This window comes from Notamacropus eugenii, chromosome 2 (genome assembly GCF_028372415.1).
Source record: "Notamacropus eugenii isolate mMacEug1 chromosome 2, mMacEug1.pri_v2, whole genome shotgun sequence".
NCBI lineage: Eukaryota > Metazoa > Chordata > Mammalia > Diprotodontia > Macropodidae > Notamacropus > Notamacropus eugenii.
In genome coordinates this window covers 442,356,486-442,375,273 of record NC_092873.1, presented here as the reverse complement: position 1 = coordinate 442,375,273, position 18,788 = coordinate 442,356,486, and the positions used below count along the sequence as shown (strand labels likewise).

At 36.8% G+C, this 18,788-nt stretch overlaps 1 protein-coding gene across 5 annotated transcripts in view; it reads left to right on the top strand.

Moving 5' to 3' along the window:
• Positions 1 to 13,206: 13,206 nt before the first annotated feature.
• PTPRC (protein tyrosine phosphatase receptor type C) overlaps positions 13,207 to 18,788 on the top strand; it is a 132,661-nt gene continuing 127,079 nt past the window's right edge. For all 5 annotated transcript variants that reach the window (XM_072648288.1, XM_072648287.1, XM_072648285.1 and 2 more), the window contains exons 1-2: positions 13,207 to 13,308; positions 13,396 to 13,508. In XM_072648288.1, coding sequence (XP_072504389.1) covers positions 13,445 to 13,508 — 64 coding nt within the window. In that variant the 5' untranslated portion in view covers positions 13,207 to 13,308; positions 13,396 to 13,444. The remainder of the gene's footprint in view (positions 13,309 to 13,395; positions 13,509 to 18,788) is intronic.

Below are 18,788 nucleotides of genomic sequence, written 5' to 3'. Positions count from 1 at the left end.
CAATTTTTTTACATTTCCTAATAATTTAATTATCCCACTCACTGCAATAACTTTCCCAAAATTTTTCATCCTTTCTCAAGACTCTCATACATATTCTCTACCTATCAGCTTAATTGAAGACCTTGCCTCCTATTTCACTGAATGAATTCTTCTTGTTTGCTAATAACTCCTTCTTATCTCTTCCTTCTTCACTTAGATACTTTCTGGAACTTTCTCCATCCTCACTTCTGTCTCACATGAAGATATGTCCCTTATTCTTGCCAAGACTAACCTCTACATGCTCAAATGATTCCATTCCATGACACCTTCTCTACTAGGTAACTTCTCTATCATGTCTCCCCTATCCTGAAAATATCCCTTGCTTGATCCTTCTATCCCTGCTGTCATCATCCTCTATTTCTTTTGCCCTTTGTAACTAAATTCCTCACAAAGGCTCCCTAAAATAGGTGAGCCAACACTCTTCTTAATCCCTTAAAATCCAGCTTCTGATTTATCATTTCACTGAAAGTACTCTCCCCAAGGTTACTAACGATCTCTTAGTTACTAAATCCAATGGCCTTTCCTCAGTCCTCATTCTCTTTAACCTCTCTGTAGCCTTTGACAAGTAGATCATTCTCTTCTCATTGATACCCTCTTCTTTCTAGGTTTCCAGGACTTCACTCTCTGCTGGTTATTCTCCTACCTATGTAACTGTTCCTTTTATGTCTCTTTTGTCAGATCCTTCTCCAGATCATACCTTTAACCATAGATGTCCCTCAGGATTCTGTCCTTGGCCCTCTTTTCCCTCTGTACTATTCCACTTAGTGATCTCATCAGCTCCTATGGATTTAATTACCATTTTTATGCTGATGATTTTCAAAACTCCTTTTCCTTCTTCAGTCTCTCTGCTAACCTCTAGTCTCACATCATTAACTGCCTTTCAGACATCTCAAATTGAATGTCCAAAAATGCCTTGAAGTCAATGTGACCAAACAGCTCATTATCTTTTCCCTTAACCCCTCTTCTCCTCTTACTTTCCCTATTACTGTAGAGAGCAACATTATCCTCCTGGCCCCTCAGGTTGGAAACTAGGAGTCATCCTGGATTTTTCACTATCTCTTACCACCCTGCCTCTCCCCCTCCCATATCCAAGTTGTTAACATGGTCTTTTGATTTCAACTTTGCAATATCTTTCAAATATGCTCTTTCCTGTAACATGTCACCATTCTAGTGCAGACCTTATCACCTTATACCTTGATAATTGTAATAGCCTGCTGGTGGGTCTGCCTTCCTCAAGTTCTTTCCTCACTCTAGTCCATCCCGCATTCAGTCACTGAAGTGATTTTCCTAAAACACCGGTCTAATCTCCCACCTATTCAATAAACTCCAGTGACTCCCTATTCCAGGATTGTATACAAAATGCTTGGTTCAACATTCAAAGCTCTTCATAACCTAACCCTCCCCTACCTTTCCAGTCTTCTCACACATTACTCTCTGACACATATTCTTTGAACAAGTTACACTGGTCATTATTATTCTAAGAACAAAACACCTCATCTTTCAGCTTTAGGCATTCTCCTCTAACTGTTCCTCATGCTTGGAATACTCTCCCTTATCCACTTTGACTTCTGATGTCCCTAGATTTCTTTGAGTCCCAGATAAAATCCTACCTTTTCCAGGAGGCATTCCCCAATCCCTCTTAATTCCAATGCCTTCTCTCAGTAAATTATTTCCAATTTATCCTGTATATAGTCTGCTTTGTCTATATTTGGTTTCATGTTTTCTCCCTAAGGACAGGAATTGTCTTTTATCTCTTTTTGTATCCCCAGCTCTTAACGCCTGGCACAGAGTACTTAATAAATGTGTATTGATCAATTGAATCGCATTCTCTCATTAATTTTCAACTTTCCCTGTCTGTGGGTTGCTTCCCTATTGTCTGCAGACATACCCATGTCCCTTAGATTCTCAAGAAACTCTCCCTTGGTTCATCCATCCCTTCCTCCCTCTGATGGCTAAACTATCTGACATCATCTACAATAGGTGACTCCACTTTTTCTCCCCTCTCATTGTCATCGTAACTCTCACAGTCTCTTTTTCGACTTCAGCATTAAACTGAAACTGCTCTCTCCAAAGTGACCACTGATCTCTTAATTGCCAAATATAAATTACCTTTACTTATCCCTCATCCCTCTTGACTTCTCTAAAATCTTTGACTCTGTCATCAATCATATGAGATAATATTTGTAAAGTGCTTAGCATAGTGTCTGGCACATAGAAGAGGCTATGCTATATAAATGCTTATATCCTTCCCACACTTTATCATCCTCTGCTTGATATTTTTCTCTAGGTTTCTGTGATATTTCTCTTTCCTGGGCCTCCTCCAACTCCTTCTCTGCTTCTTTTGGTGGATCTTCATCTAGGTCACATCTACGAACCACAAGTACCCCCAAGGGTTTTGTCTTGGAGCTTCTCTTCTCCTTCTATACACCATTGCACTTAGAGGGCTCATCAGCACCCATACTTTTAATTATCACCATTACATTGATGGCTCCCAGATCTATTCTACCTTTCTTACCCCTATGTTCTCTGAAATCCAATGGCATTAGCCCCTTTGCTGTTCCTCACACAAAACAATTCATCTTCTGACTCCCTCTTTTTTCACTGGCTGTCCTACTTGCCTAAAATTCTCTTCCTCCTCATCTCTGCTCCCTGGCTTTCCTTTAAATCTCAGTTAAAATCTCCCCTTCTACAAGAAACCTTTCCAAAACTCCTGAATGCTAATACCTTCCCTCTGAAATTATCTCCAATTTATCCAACATCTTGGGTATACAATAATTGTTCACATGTTGTCTCCATATTAGTGAGCTCCTTGAGAGCAGGTGCTGTATGTTTATTTATTTTCTTATCTATCCATTCATTTATTCTTCTATCCATCCATCCATCCATCCACTTGTCTCCATCTGTGTGTTTGCTTTCTCTCTCATTGTCTTAATGTTCTTACAGTCTCTTTTTTGACCTCAACATTAAAGTGAAACTGCTCTCTCCAAAGTGGCTAATGATCTCTTAATTGTTAAATATTAATTACCTTTTCTCAACCCTCTTGACTTCTCTAAAGCCTTTGACACCGTTACTAATCAACTACTCTTTTTTTGTATACCCAATATTTAGCATAGTGCCTGACACACAGTAAGTTTTAATAATAATATTTTAATTAATTTAAAATATTAAATTAAAATACATTAAATATATAATATATAACATAAAATTGTAATAATAACATTTAATAATAACAAATATTGAATTTGTATTGAATTTGTGATTAGAGGTCTTAATGCAAATTGCAATGGAAATGATACTGGATTTGGAGTCAGAGACCCTGAGTTTGAATCTAGTTTCTGCTGCCTACTATCTGTGTGAACTTTAGTCACAGAGATTAAGTGACTTAACCTCTCTATTCCTTAGTTTCTGTACTCTGTCTTTGAAAATGATGGACGTGGGCCAGGTGGCTTTCTCAGATGTGTTTGTAGTCCTATGATTCTAAATTGCATTCCAGAACGTGCTGATTTTCCCCAATTAAAAACTTAGAAAATCAAAAGCCAAACTAGAAAATTCACAGTGACAATGGAGAGTCAATCTGATCTCTACTGGTGGAGTTCCACTGAGCCAAAACTGTTTGGCTATCTGAACTGATAAATTATGAAGCAGGAGAAGATTACAGGGTATGCTTATGGACATGAAAGATTACAGGACACAAAAGTAGTATTCTTTTTCTAAAAAAGGCAGGGATGTTCAGTTGAATTTCTCAATTATACAGGTGACTTCTTTGTCCCATGGAAAAGGTTTTTCATTGCTGGGTTTCAACATGACATCTTGAACATGAGGATGACTGTAATCCAGAAGAGATCTTGGAGACTGTGCAGTAATGTTCCTTCATTTTACAGATTAGGAACTAAGACCCAGGTTAGGTGACTTGCCCATGGTCACAAAGTAAATAAGTGTCTAAGGTGATATGTGACCCCAGGTCTTCCTGATGCCAAGTCAAGTTCTCTGTTCCCTGTGACATGCTGCCTTTCTGGGATATTTGACTCATGTTGCAAAATGTTGATTCAACTGTGTTTGACCTTAGTATGAATCTTATCCAGACAGTAACAAATGGTGGCCAACAAGTTTAGAAAAAAAGTACATTTAAATTAAAAAAAGAAGCATTTCAAAATATATATTTCAATCTGGACACATTTGTAGAAAAATTCTAGAAATGTGTGCTGGAATTCCCAACTTCTTAAAGTTCAATTTAAGCACCAACTTTTACAAGAAACCTTTTCTGACCTCCCCATAGCTGCTATCCATGCCCCTCACCAGAAGTTACTTGGTATTTTCTTATGAGTGTATGTGTTGTTTCCATGTTTTCATAAAATGGAAACTCCCACTTCTCTCCTTTTCCCTCTCCATCTCTCTCCCTTCCCCTTTCCCCTTTCTCTTTGTCCCTCCTCATTGCTTGTTTATTAATAATTGATAGATCCAAGTTAGTTGGAAATGAGAACAATAAAAATAAGAATGCCTAAGCCCTCTCATGGCCTCAATAGGGCATCCATTGATCCATCCAAAATATTGTATGTGCAGAAAACTCTAGTGTTTATTTCAGGGGAAAAATGTCATTTTGATGTCTGAATAAGTGTTTTCTTTGCTTTATCTTCTAAATCTTGCTCAATAACTGAGTTGAATGTGAGTTTAAAAAAATGTTTTTTTCTACAATGTGAATAGAATTTGAATACCACTGAAGCAGAAATATACAGAAGTTGGTGCTTTGTTCAAATTTAATGTTTGAATTATCTAAAATATTTCCCAAAGGAAATTTATCATTTGAAAATAGTAAGGGAAATTTCATATTGAGAACTTGGTTAAAATGCTTGTTAGAGTCTGTGTTGTGCAACAGGAACATTGTAAAGAAAGGAAAAATATAACCTTTTCAGTACTTTAGAACTCTGTTTAACTCGCTGATAAACCACAAGTCCCCTCCCCCCCAAAATGAAGATAGAACGTGCCACCCACCCCTTCAGAGTGAGGTGCTGAACTGAAAATGTAGAAAGCTACATGTGTTTTCAGAGATGACCAGTGTGGGGATTTGTTTTGCTGGAATATGAATTCCTAGACTGAGGGTTTCATTTTTTTTTAATTTAAAAAAGTTATTCAGTGGAGGAGAATAATGGAAAGAGATTAAGAAAATAAATAATTTCAAATAGTTAAAGAAATAAAATACATCTCAGAAATGAAAAGTATCAATAAAATAAAATTCCAAAAATAACAAAAAAACTCTATAGGTGAGATGGCTTGAAGAGAGGATTCTTTGAATATCTCAGTAATTTATCCTCTTTGAGATGGCCTCCATATGATCCCTCCTTAACAACATATTCTAGTCTATGATGAGTGATGTGGAAGTGATATCTAGTTATATGGAACTAAGCAATGTGTAGAAAAGAGAAAGAAATATCTTAAGGAAGACCTCACTATCTAGGCTTGATCAGTTTTTGAAGTCACAGGGGGGAGTGAGTGAGCTGAATTTAATTTTTGTCCCCTTTTTAATACTTTTCAGCTTCTTTCTCCCCTCTTGAAGCAGGAAGGGCTGGATGGAGTCTCTGTGTTTTCTTGTAGAGTCTGTTTCTTTCTTCATGTTCCTTTTATGGGTGCAAGATAAATTTCTCCAGGGAAGGGAAGCTGTTTCTGCATCCTCAGTGCTTAGCCTGGAACATAGCTTTAACAAATTCTTACTGATTAATTGTTTAAACCTGACAAATTAAAAATGAATACCGCACAGGGCAACTGAGAAATGCATGGTATATGCCAGCAGGCTGTACTATATAACCCATAGGAAAACTGGAAAAATAGAAGTGAAAGATGTCCTACCTCAAATAACAGTTAATTGTTTTCATTTGATGACCGACTCATCTCCTTTTCTAAGTATATATTTCATGGATGTTATTTTTATGTTACTTCTTGTATTCACATAATCACTAGTAATATTCTGCAATCTACTAACACATTACATTGATCTCTTACCTTTTTGGGTCATTGCAGTTTTTATTCTTTAGAGACTGGGATTCTGCTACTACAGACACAGTCATGTATCGTTATCAGAAGAATACTGGTCTTAAAAGGAGGAATTTTGTGTCAGGATATAGGCTGGGATTATTGAAAGGGCCATACAATATTCAAAAGGTCATCCAGTCTTCTCTCTTACTGCTAGTTGATTCATAGCTTCAGTGCCAGAGGGGTCCAAGAAGTAGAGGGCAGGTCTGTGAGTCAGAAGGACCTGAATTCAAGTCTCTCATTTGACCCTTTGACACATAGTGTCTGTGTTGCTCTTTCTAAGTGTATTGGTTTTTTACTGCCTTAGGCAGTTATCTAAGACTCTAAGTTACAGGGCAAAGACTAATCTGCATTTGAAGAAAAGGTTGCCTTAACTGGAAGTCTATATATCAGATATTATGTGTCCCTCTAACGAGCCCCCTCCCATCTGTCTGTCTGTCTGTCTGTCTATCTATCTATCTATCTATCTATCTATCTATCTATCTATCTATCTATCTATCTATCTATCTATCTATCTATCTCTATCATCTATCTATCTATTTATCTATCTATCTATCTATCTATCTATCTATCTATCTATCTATCTATCATTGATCTATCTTCATCATCATCTACATCTATCTAACTGTATTTATCATCATTTCTACCAATAGATTAACTTAATGGCTTGTATATTTAGCTTTAAGTAATGGGCTAGAAAATATTCTTTGTCTATTTACATTTTTTCTCTATGCCTGGTTAAGTTAGTCTCCTTTGAGTTTTTACAGATCCTATTGAGGAGTCCCTGTAGTACGATGGAGCTTAATGTAGGCGGCACAGTATCTTCTGCACACAAGGACATCTAAAAGACTCAACCATCATTAAGGGATCCCTCTTCCATTTGGTTTCTGGGTAAGAAAATATCCACAACAGTGGCGAACATATTTGATGAGCACATCTTCCTGTTTTATTCATTGTTTTATGACAACTGTTGATCACAGTTATCTCTGTGCTTGCATATAAAAAGGAATCTTTATGATTATAATGCTTAAGTTCTAATGTAACCTTTAGTAGGTCATAAGGGAAACAATTCTTTATAGATCTGATGGAAAATCTGTTTATTTAATTTTTTTTGTTCAACTATTTTTTTTTTCTAGTCTTAGCTCTAAATATATTATGGGACAATCTTGTTTCATTGAATTTACCACTAAAATTTCTGAAGATCTCTTTTCCCATCCATAGTTCTTCACTGATTTGTGGTCATACTGCCAATAATAAACTCCCACCATTATTTCCACTACATTTCACAAAAGAGTTTCTATTTTAAATCAGTGTTAACCTCAGCTGCTAAGATTCTCCATTTCACAGAGAGATGAAATGGTTGCTATATGAAATAACATTTATAGTTTTTTACCATTCACATTACAGCAGTTTTTTCATATTGGTTAAATTTTTGTGGGAAATGGTCATAATCAGATCTGTTGTCTTTTATTTTATTTCTTTCCCATGATTGGCACAATTGCTTTGTTGGATAGTTCAGGTTTGAGTTATCATATCTTCTTTTTGACCATGGTCTTTCTTCTAATGTGGTGTCATTTTCACCTATACTGATTCTGAAATGACTTCCAGTAATACGTTATTTCCTGACCATACACTTTTAGTCAGTTTCATTTTTGTGATGTTTTTTAATACTCAACACATACTGTAACTTCCAGTTCTCTTCTTGAAGAAAATATAAGATATTTTGGAGTAATTCATGGGCATTTGACCTCTTTCATTTCTTAATGTCAAACCATATTTTTCAACTTTCTCCCCATCCTCTTATCCTTCCCTGAGACTAGTTTTACATGGATTTCATAGATTTAGAACTGAAAGGGCAACTAGTCTAAATCCTTATTTTACAGATGATTAAACTGAGGCTCAGAGAGTTTAAGCGATTTACCAGGGTCACATAAGTAGTAAATAGCAGAGGCAAGATTTGATCCCACAAACAATGGTTTTCATTGAATGACAGTTTGCTTTAATCCAGTCTTCTCAAGAAGATTGTTTCCTCCATCATGCCTACTCTTTCACTAATCTTTAATCTAATGGCTCCTTGCCTACTGTTACAAATGTATCCATCCATTTCTGTCTCATTCTCAAAAAACTCTCACTCGATCCTTTCATCCACAGTAGTTGTAGTCCCATATCTCTCAACCTTTTTATGGTTGAACTCCTCCTTGAGAAAAAAAAGTTTCCAATAGGTACCCGACTTCCTTTCTTTTCACTTTCTTCTCACCTCTTTCCAAACTGGGTTCTGACCTCATCATTCAACTGAAACTATTCTCTCCAAAGTTATCAATAATCTCTTAATTGCCCAAATATAATGATCTTTTCTACAATCCCATCCTCCTTGATCTCTTTGTAGCTTTTAACATTGTTCATTACCTTCTTCACTTTGATACTGTTCTCCCTAGGTTATCATGACACTGCTCTCTCCTGATTCTTCTCTCGCCCATCTGACTACCTTCTCTGTCTCCTTTCATTCAGGTCTGTTAACCATAGGTGTCCCCCAAGGGTCTGCTTTAGGTCTTCTCCTTCTATACGATTTCACTCGGTGACTTCATCAGCTCTCATGTTTTCAATTATCTCTCAGATCTACTTGTCAAGCTCTAACCTCTCTCCTGACCACTAGGTTTTCATCTCTAACATCCTTTTAGACATCTGAAACTGAATGCCCTATAGACATCCTAAACTCATCATGCCCCAAACTGAATTCTTTGTCTTTCCCTCCAAACTTGTCCCTCTTCCTATTTTTCCTATTATTGTTGAGGGTACCACTATCCTGTTAGTCAACAGGCTCACCACCTAGTTGCTGTACTTTACTCCTCACTCTTTCATCTCTTCTATCCCATCTGTTTCCAAAGCTTGATGATTTGACATTCAAATATTCCCTTTTCAACTACAACTATACTTCCACCGTGATCCAGACCCTCATCACCTCAAGCGTAAACTATTGCAGTGGCTTCTAGTTCCTCCCCCTGCCTCAAGTCCTTCCCTACTCCAATTCTTCATTCACCCAGCTGTCAAATTGTTCTTCCTAAAGTATAGATTTGACCATGCCACCATTCTGACTCCCTATTGACTCCAGGATCAAACATAAACTCCTCTGGCTTAACTTGGTTCATTCCTACCCCTAGTCTTGCTTTATCTTTCTCCTCTCCACATACTTTGTGGTACTGGCCTCCTCGTTATTCCTCATGCTTGAAATGCTCTCCCACATTATTTCTATCTTTTAGTTTTCCAGACTTCCTTCAGGTCTCAGCTAAGTCCTATCCTCTGCAAGAAACATTCCTCAGTCCTCTTTAATCTCAAATTCCCTTCCTTCTGAGGTTATTCCCATTTACTCCACATATCTTGTTAGTATGTAGGTGTTTGCATATTTTCTCCTTCGTTAGAATGTGATCAATGGATTTTTTTTTTTAACCTTTCTTTGTATATTCAGTGCTTAACATAGTTCCTAGCATATACTGGATACTTAATAAATGCTAATTGACTGAGTGACAAGCTAATTCACATTTTTGTTGATCATCATAAAATAAATTAATTGATATAAACAGAACAATAAAACTGTTTAATAGATTAAAGTGCTGGATTTATAGTGTTAGGGGCAGATGTGACAGGTCAGTAGCCTTCAACTTCAAGTTCAATGTTAGGATGAATGAAATACTTTTCGATCTTTCTAACAGCTGAAGGTTTACTTAGCCACAGAATAGAAAAGAATATTTAACAAGGGTACTTTGCACTTAATTTGGGTAAACCAACCCAATTCTATGCTCTATGCTCGGTGTCTTTGTCTTCCATTACAAGACAATTTATTTCCATTGACAGCAGTATTTGTTCAAACTTCAGCTTTCAGGAGTTGAACAGGAGTGGCCAAGTTTTGTCAGTCGATCTGCTCATACACGTGTAATTCTATGTCAGAAGAGTCCTATAATTGAAACATGTTGCCATTTGAGTGGACTACACCCAGGAGGTGGGACCTAATTGTCCCTAAGGCAAACTGGTAATAGATATGGGTCCATATAATTCCAATCTATCACATCAATTTCCTTTAGAACTTCACACTTGCCCATGTAGATCTCTATTAGAGAGCTGGCTGAAATGGGAAAATAACTTTAGATAAACTTTGTAAAGTCCTTTGAGTAAATCCTCAAAAAACTTCCCAAGCTTATTGAGCTAAGCTATGGAGTCTCCCTACTGGCACAATTAGACCCCATCTCAGGGGTCTCTGTTTCAGTGAATAGTTAAGTTGCTGTTCAAACTTCTTATGTATCTTCCTTAGTTCCTTGATAGAGAAAGGTGGTCCCCTCCTCCCTCAGTGGAGGAAATCACTGTCTTCTGGGCAGCAGTAAGGATAAGTTTAACACTTTCTTAGCACTTCTGAGAGTTCCAAGTCCCTTCCTCACTCCTGCTCCCATTATCCTGTCTTACGGTTCTGATTTCAGTAGGGTGCAGTGAAATCTCTGCTTTCGAGACTTCTATCCCTAGGCTCCACTCTCATCAGCTGAAGTTCCTTTACTTTTTCCATTAGCTCCCTCTCCACCTTCATTGCATGATGTTTAAAAGACTCACGCTCTGTGTTTAGTTGTTGAAACACTGATCAAGTTTACTTTCAGTTTTATTATACTGGCAGCTCAACTTCTGCAGGAGAGTCAGCATCAACTAGGGAATATTAGACTTGGTTCCTCCTCCCCTTTCCCCCCACCCCCAGTCTTCCTTAACAGTCACTTAGCTAATCACTTTGCATGATGAGGGGAGGAGGCTACTCCTTCTTCAATTGAGAGTACTTTCTATACACTACCAGAAAGCCCCAGGTCACAGCCAGCTACAGTGTAGGATCCAGCCAGTGGAGGCCCCACTCTCCACATTTGCACTCCTCTTCCTTTAACTCAACCATGAGGACTTCTTGTCTCACGTACCAACTATGACAAATATTACAGGTGAGCCTGGCTCAAGCCTGTATCCTGTTAGTTCGAATTCAATGTTGAGACAAAATGAGGTTCTTCTAGGTTATTCAACAGATAACATTAAAGCTTTACTTAGTCATATCTTAGAAAAAGATATTCAACAAGGATTCTCTAGCTTGGGTAGACAGACACTCCTCTCCCCAGCTCATCTCCATATGGAAAGTCTTAGGACTTTTTCCAAGGCCGAAGAGCACAACCCCTCTATGCGTGGACCTTTTTAGTCCTATATGTGACTGATGAGGTTCAGGGGTGAAGGGGACCCCAAAATACCGACAGTCTGGGTCGTGCTCGAATGAATTCGACTCAAGCCTTCTTAAGGCCAAAGAAAACAAAGTTTATTAAAGATTCGCCAAATTGGGTTGCCTCTTGAGGAATCTAAGCATTTGTAACTCTTGTATTCACAAGCGGGCCAGATAGAATCCCAGCTAGACAGAGTCAGAGCTGGATTGAATCTGAGTGCCTTCATGGAGGCAAGGTGGGACTTAAATACAGAAAAGAGTATAGGAGGGATGGGGGTGGGTGGTCTGGTAGTCCAGGGTGATAGGAGGAGGGGTTTAGGAAGGGTCTTGAGGAGAATCAACAAACATCAGACTAGGGGGGTGCCTAGGTGGGAAGCAGGTAGGGCAATCAAGAGATCTTGATAGGGGCAGTATGGGAATGGATACAGATCTTGATGGGAGTTTTCGACAGCCTGGGGAATGTGGTTTTGATGGGATCAAGGGTGGGGGTGCAACAGAGACCTCAGTAGAAGGATAATGACAAGCCCAAGGGCTTCCTGAGATTGCCAGAACAAATGAGAAGATTAGATTTGAGTAAGAAAGGCCAGATTAAGTGGGAAGATTCAAGGGGAGCTCAAGGAGGCTCCCAGAGTCTGAACCCCATCATGACCAGGGAGTCACATCAATATAATTAGAGGCCACCAGGAAGCTATGGCAAGAGTAGTGTGACTTGAGTCTTTACATACCCTCTTCTACTCCTATCAAGTCTGAGCAGCAGTTTTCTTGCCTTGTGGGAGGAAGTAACTAGGTGAACACCTGTTGTGGGGGAGGTCAGATGGGGAAAGAAAGAGGAAAGGAAATAAGCATTTATCTAGAACCTACTATGTGCCAGGCACTGTGCTAGGTGCTTCACAACTATTATCTCATTTGATCAACCCTGTGAAGTAAGTGGAGAAACTCTGGTAGATATTGCTCCTTGTCAGAAAAGTCAGCTAATCAATTAATTGGAATTTAGTAATTATCTACTGAATCTTTGGTACTGTTAGATGCTAGGAATACAAAAAAAAAGTGAAAACAATCCTAATAACCCATATGCAGTGTTTACTAGTTGTTTGACCATGCACAAGACTTCCTGAGTCTCGGTTTTCTCATCTGTAGACTGGGGATAAACATATCTATCAGGCCTGCCTTACAGGGTTGTGAGGCCCAGATGAGGTAATTATGTAGAATGCTCTGCAAACGTTAAATTTACATTAAAATGTTGATTTTTAGTTAAAGCAGTGATCAGATGAGCATATGACTTGAATACATTCCCTCATCTCCATCTCTTAGAATCCCTGGTTTCCTTCAGAATTAAATTCTAATACTACTTCCTACATGAGGCCTTTCCCCAACCTCTCTACCTTGCTACTCTCACCCCCTAAAATTGTCTTGCATTTTCTTTGTATACTCATTGACTTTGACCCAATTATATCATTAGTATGATCAAAATGACGACACCTAGAATTTGTGGCCCACAATACTATAGAGTCCTGTGTCCAGGAAGTCAAGAGCCTATAGGATAGGTCTGTGTTCTATGATCACCCAGTTAATAGTTACACATACCTATCCTAAGTCTTAGCTTTTTTTCATTGTCCAATGAGGGTAATACTGAGAATTTGCTGCTATGGTAGACAGAATTTATCAGAAATGTTGTCTGCAGTGAAAGAAGCATTATTTGGAGAGTTACTAAAAAAAAAAAAGAAAAAAGAAAAGAAAAGAAAAAGAAAAAAAGGATTGTCCTTTCTTTAAAGAAAAGTGATCCCTTTAAAAGTGCCTCTCAGAGGCTCAAAATGGCTAGAAATAAGGAAGTAAGATATCACTGCACTGACTTTGAACGAGTCTCTTGACTTCCTGGAAACAGGACTTTACAATATTTTTTTGAGAAGTAGGTAAAACTGAATCTGACATCACTACCTAGTAGTGCTTGTAGCTAGCAAGTGGTTAGTTGAAGGGTAACAGAGGAAATTGCTCTCTGACTGATAAGACAACCCAGCAGAGTATGTGCTCTTACTTCTTTTCTTTTTGATTCTGTTTTTCAGAGAAATACTTTTTTCTCACGCAATAACAATTATTTTCCTTTTCAGAAGGACGCATGCTGTTTCATTAGGACACAGTTGATTCCCAGATATAACCATGTTTTTGTGGCTTAAACTCTTGACATTTGGCTTTGCGTTTCTGGACACTGTCTTTGTCACAGGTATGTGCTTGTCTCTTCATGATTTCTTGTTTGAAATTTTATTTTAGAAGTTTTTTTTTCTAAGATGGCCATAACTAATACCGAAAGAAAAGTGAGTGTCAGTGTAGACTTGGTAACTTGGAAACAGGCAATGCAGAGATGCCAAAGTTCCCTTAAATAACATGGAGGTGTAACTTGAGCGACAGATTACAATGCTTCCATTGGAAGATGGTATGTTTTCTTTTTGAAAAAAAATCATAATAAAGAGGAAAATAGTGTCTTTTTCAATTTTTACCTATTGCTCATGGCTCTTAGGAAAGCAAAACTTTTTTTTAAAAAAGAAAGGCTCTAAACTTTTCCCAAAATATCAGATTTTAGGTCTTATTATTATTTTTAAAATGAGAAAATAAGGATTTTTTTCCATCTACAATTTTTTCAACATCCTGCTTTCGTGAAGCTATACAGAAGGGCTTTGGTGGCTTGTAAGCCACTCCCTGTTCTCAGCCCACAAATTTGCTTCCTCAAATTTTGATGACTACTCTCAGCACTTTACTGAATTCCAAATTTGTGTGATGATGTGGAATCATATGTCAGTGTTAGCCTTCTGTTGATTCCTATGAATACGAAGTTTTCACATCCAGTTTTGGTCTCACAGGAGAGCCAAGGATGAACTTGGGTCCTCATTTTTCTGTCTTGGCAACCAAGGGGCCAACACCCTTCCTGGGTGTATTGGTGAATTTTAGATATCAGGCTTGAAAAGATGAGGAGACATTGAGTCTTAAGAAAATGCAAAACTAATTTTCCACAGAAATATTTTGTACCATTTTGGCTTACTGTGTTTTCAGAAATAGTTTTAATTCAATTACCTGATTTAGTCTGAGATACTAATTCATCGAAGGGCTGCCTAATGGATGTTTGATCAGCATTTTCTATTCTATCGTGACTACATTTCTTTTGGTTACAAAGATGGTCAGAAAGATCTAGGTTTTAGGTTCTTTACTGTGACTTGCTTAATACTAACTTTACAAAATCACTTTAAGTAGTTAATATGAGGTTGATATTTTGGGCAGTCTCCTAATAAAGTAAATGGAGAAAATTATTTATATTCTCCTATTCTGTTTGCATTTTGAAATCTTTCTGTACTTTCCACTGAGCTTCTTTCTTCAAGAAAGAGGCCAGCAGTTACCTCCTGAGCACATTCCATTGTCAATTTCTACTTTAGCTAACACAAGGGAATAGATGAGGATGGGAGCCTGGGGTGGAGCTTTTCTTCCAATGATGGATTTTGTTGGTTCTCCTCTATGTTTGGTCAGCAGTATTTCTTGGTTTAGAATATCCTCTTATCTACTTGCTATCTCTATCAAGTAGGAGGTCTTATTGAGCAGCAAAAACACAGGAGAGTAATGGTTTGAATTCTAATGTACTTTCAATAAAAGAGAAAAAATATGGTATTTTTTTCTTTCCCTAAATCATAGCACATTTTCATTTCTATAAAGTTTGTGCTTGTAATCTTTCTGTCTTGCAAACAAGAGGTGCTTTATTGGAATGAACAAAATTTCATTTTGAAAAGATGTTACTTTTATAGTAATATTTTTATGACAGTAGGACTAATTTTTAGAGAAACTATTTTAATAAGATCATAGTATTATTATATAACATAATGTATGTTACATATGACATAAATATCTATGTGTATTTATAACATTGAAATGAAATGCATTATTGCCATCAATATGTAGTGCCATCAATATTATATAGTATTTTGATGATATAAGTGCAGAGTTTCCCAATAAACTCAATATAGAGCATTTTCTATATATGGCACTGATAACATAGGGAATCATTGCATTTTGTCTCAGCCAATACCTCAGACATAAAGAATCGTCATGATGGAATGCTATGAGTGAAATGTATATTTTGCATTTTAACAACTTTTCAGTTGTTAAAAATTGATAAGTACTTGGAAAAATGGATAAAGAAGAGGTAACATTATGAAAATCATGAGTTCAGAGGTATGAATTACCATATAAGTAAAAATGTTCTATTTTTCTTTAAAAGGAAAGATTAAGTAAGGAGTTATCTGATACTGAAAGTATTGCAGAAGTTAAGAGTGAGAAAAATGAAACTTTCAGAAAGTGTTGCAATGTACTTGCTGGAGGCCAATCACTGTCAGTGAATTCCAATCTAGTGTATGGCTCCATATTAGCCACCATCTGAGGTCCACTCAGGTCCAGTCAGTCTGGAGGGATTTCCCCTGCAGAAATAATTTTTTATTTTTGATGTGAAGCTAATAGGAAAATAACATTTGCTTTACAGAATGCTTTAAGTTGGCTCTGCTAAAATGAGTATTCTTTAAAGAGAGGGATATATCTATTATTTTGAAAGATCAGTTATAACTTTTGTCTAACATAGGTATTGAGAACAATTATTTTTTCAAAGACAGTATTCTTGTTTCAGTAGCCATCTTGTTCTGTGTACCTGTTTCAAGGTCAAAATATATCTTTATATTGACATGAACACTGCATTTCTATACTTTACAAGATATGAAGGTTTTTTATATTTGTAACTTATTGTGGGAAACATCACATTTGAAATTACCCTTGTTCCTCCCTTCCTTCCTTCCATTAATCAGTCTGCATTTATTAAGCACTTCAGTAGTTCCTTCCTTTAAAGAATTTTGCTTCTTTTCCTCCTTCCTTTGCTTCCCTTGTTTCTTTTTTCTTCATATGGTTTCTACTCTAATAGTAATTTTGATGACATGAAAACTGAGTTCTGAAAAGTTCTGAGATTTTAGCATTGTGTCTATGGGATACAGTAGCACTTGCTCTTTGGGAGAAAAACTGCATTGATTAGTCTCAATATGTAAAAGAACAGACAATAGCTAAAAGTGAAAATGGAGGCGGTTTTGATTGCAAACATAAGAGAACTAGATCACAAAATCTGCATTAAAATGGGCATGGAATAAGTGATTTCTCTCTAGTTCAGGAAAGCCTCAGGAAATATTAATGGTTGTTTTTTTACATACACATACTTCTCTCTGAGAGCTTTGTTTCTTCTCCCTGGGAAAGAAAGTACATGGTTAGTTGTAAAATTTCTGAACAACTTATTGGAAAGAATTTAATTTTGAACGTGGATTTAGAGAGGAATTCTTTGGAAAATGTGGATGGAGACAAGATCCATTTGTACATGAAATGAAAACATCTTGTCAAACAGGAGAATGAAGGGTTTGCTTGTGTATGGTAGTGTTGTAGTGGCTTAAGCTATTTTTTTCATACTAAGGCATTTTCATAGACTAATTATTAGTGAGATATTAGATCTAGGGTGAACATTAGAGGTGACCTTGTCTAATTGCCTCCTTTTATAGATTTAGATTTCAACATTTGAAATGTTCAGAATGTTGGTCTATTCAGTTGTAATTGAAGATACTTGCAAGGGAAGACTAGAATGTGGTGAAAACAATGGCATTCATTTCTAACCATAGCTTCCTCTTTGAACAAATATTTGCCTTGTCAATTGGCCTTGGTTATACCCACCTATGACTTTTTGTCCCAATGGACTTTTGTTAGAATTTTCTCTCCTGGGCCTGCTTGTAGCATTTCATGTGGTGGGTCAATTCCTTTTTTCAAAAATCCTTTGCCTAATTTTTAAGATTTTCCATAGTCTCACCTCAAACTACCTTTCCAGTCATATCTTCCACAACTTAACTAAATAAAAACTCTCCATCTTTTCCTCAAACATCTCCTGACACTCCTGTCTGTATACCTTAGCTCTCACCCTTCTTTTTGTTTAAAAACTCCTTCCTTTGCAGTTTTCTTAATCATGTCCATTCTCTAAGGACCAGCTCAAATTCAATCTCTTGTCTATAACCATTCTCAACGCTCTTACAAGAAACTCTCTGATCTTCTATAAACTCATCATGTATGCTACTCATTTGCCATGTATTTTTAGTTATCTTTTTGTGGATCAATATCTTCTCTTTAACCACAAGGCAAGTTTCTTGAGGGCGAGGATCTTCTTATATTTCTTTGTGCCCCACAGAACCTAGCGAGTGCCTAATTTATTAGATGATATATTTAATTACAGAAATTAAAAGAAAGAATCCATGGGAAGAAGTGGAGATAAAGGTTGTTCACCCCTTTCCCCTTCTTTCCATTTATTTATTCCTGTTCCAACTTTAAGGTTCAGGTCAAGTCATCTGTGAAGAAAAAGATTTCCTTGACACTAGTGGAGGCCTTCAAGCAAAGTGGGTTTCCTTCCAGTTCTGGCATTTTGTAATTCTTTGGTCTCAGTACACAGAGGTCTTCTAAAATCTTTTTGTTTATTTTATTAATTTTCAATTATCATATAGTATCTTATATGACAATTTAGCTTTTGTGCATATGCCCATTTCCTTATATAATAAAATTGTATATAATAAATGTTGGTTGATTGATCCTGAATTAGATTACAGTTTTCTGGTCAGGAACTATGTCAGGTACCTCATTATATTGTCAAAGTCAAGGACAATACCTTATGTATAAAAAATATTCAACAAATGGTTGTTAAAAAACAAAGACATGAAATGAAAAGATGGGTATAGAGAAGAGAGAAGGGAATGAAGGGACATACAAAGCAGAAGGATTTAAAGAGAAGGAGGGAAGTTGGGAGTAGCTATAAATAGACAAATAATATTTTTTTTACTAGGCCTGTGACTTTACTGATGTATAGAGCCCCCTTGACTCACATAAAATGGAAACCACTCTGCAATAATTCTCTGAAAAATATAGGTAGCTAGGTGGCACAGAGCATTAGACTTGTAGTGAGGAAGACCTGAGTTTAAATCTGGTTTAAACACTTACTAGCTGTGTGATCCTGGGCAAAAACAAAAGCAAAATAAACCAAACCAAAAGAAAATACTGTCTGCCTCAGTTTCTTCAACTGTAAAATGGTGATAATAATGATAGCACCTAAGTCTAAGGGTCATTGTAAGCATAAGATGAGATAATATTTAGCAAACCTTAAAGCTCTGTATAAATTCTATTAATATTATTTAGATAGTTCTTGTGACTTGCCAGGGTTATAGAGTCAGTAAGCATTGGAAAAAGCACTTGGATACAGGTTTTCTTGACTCTTGAGACAAGTTCCTTATCCACTGTACTAAGTTGACTCTTAGCAAGTCATTTCTCCAAAATCCCCAGATTTTTCATATTCTGCCCACTTTTCTTCTTCTCCTTCCTGTTTTTTTGTTTATTACTTTCCTTCCCATCTAGGGAAATTCTCTTGTTTGTTGGCAGTTTATGTTATTAATTACTGACTTAAAGT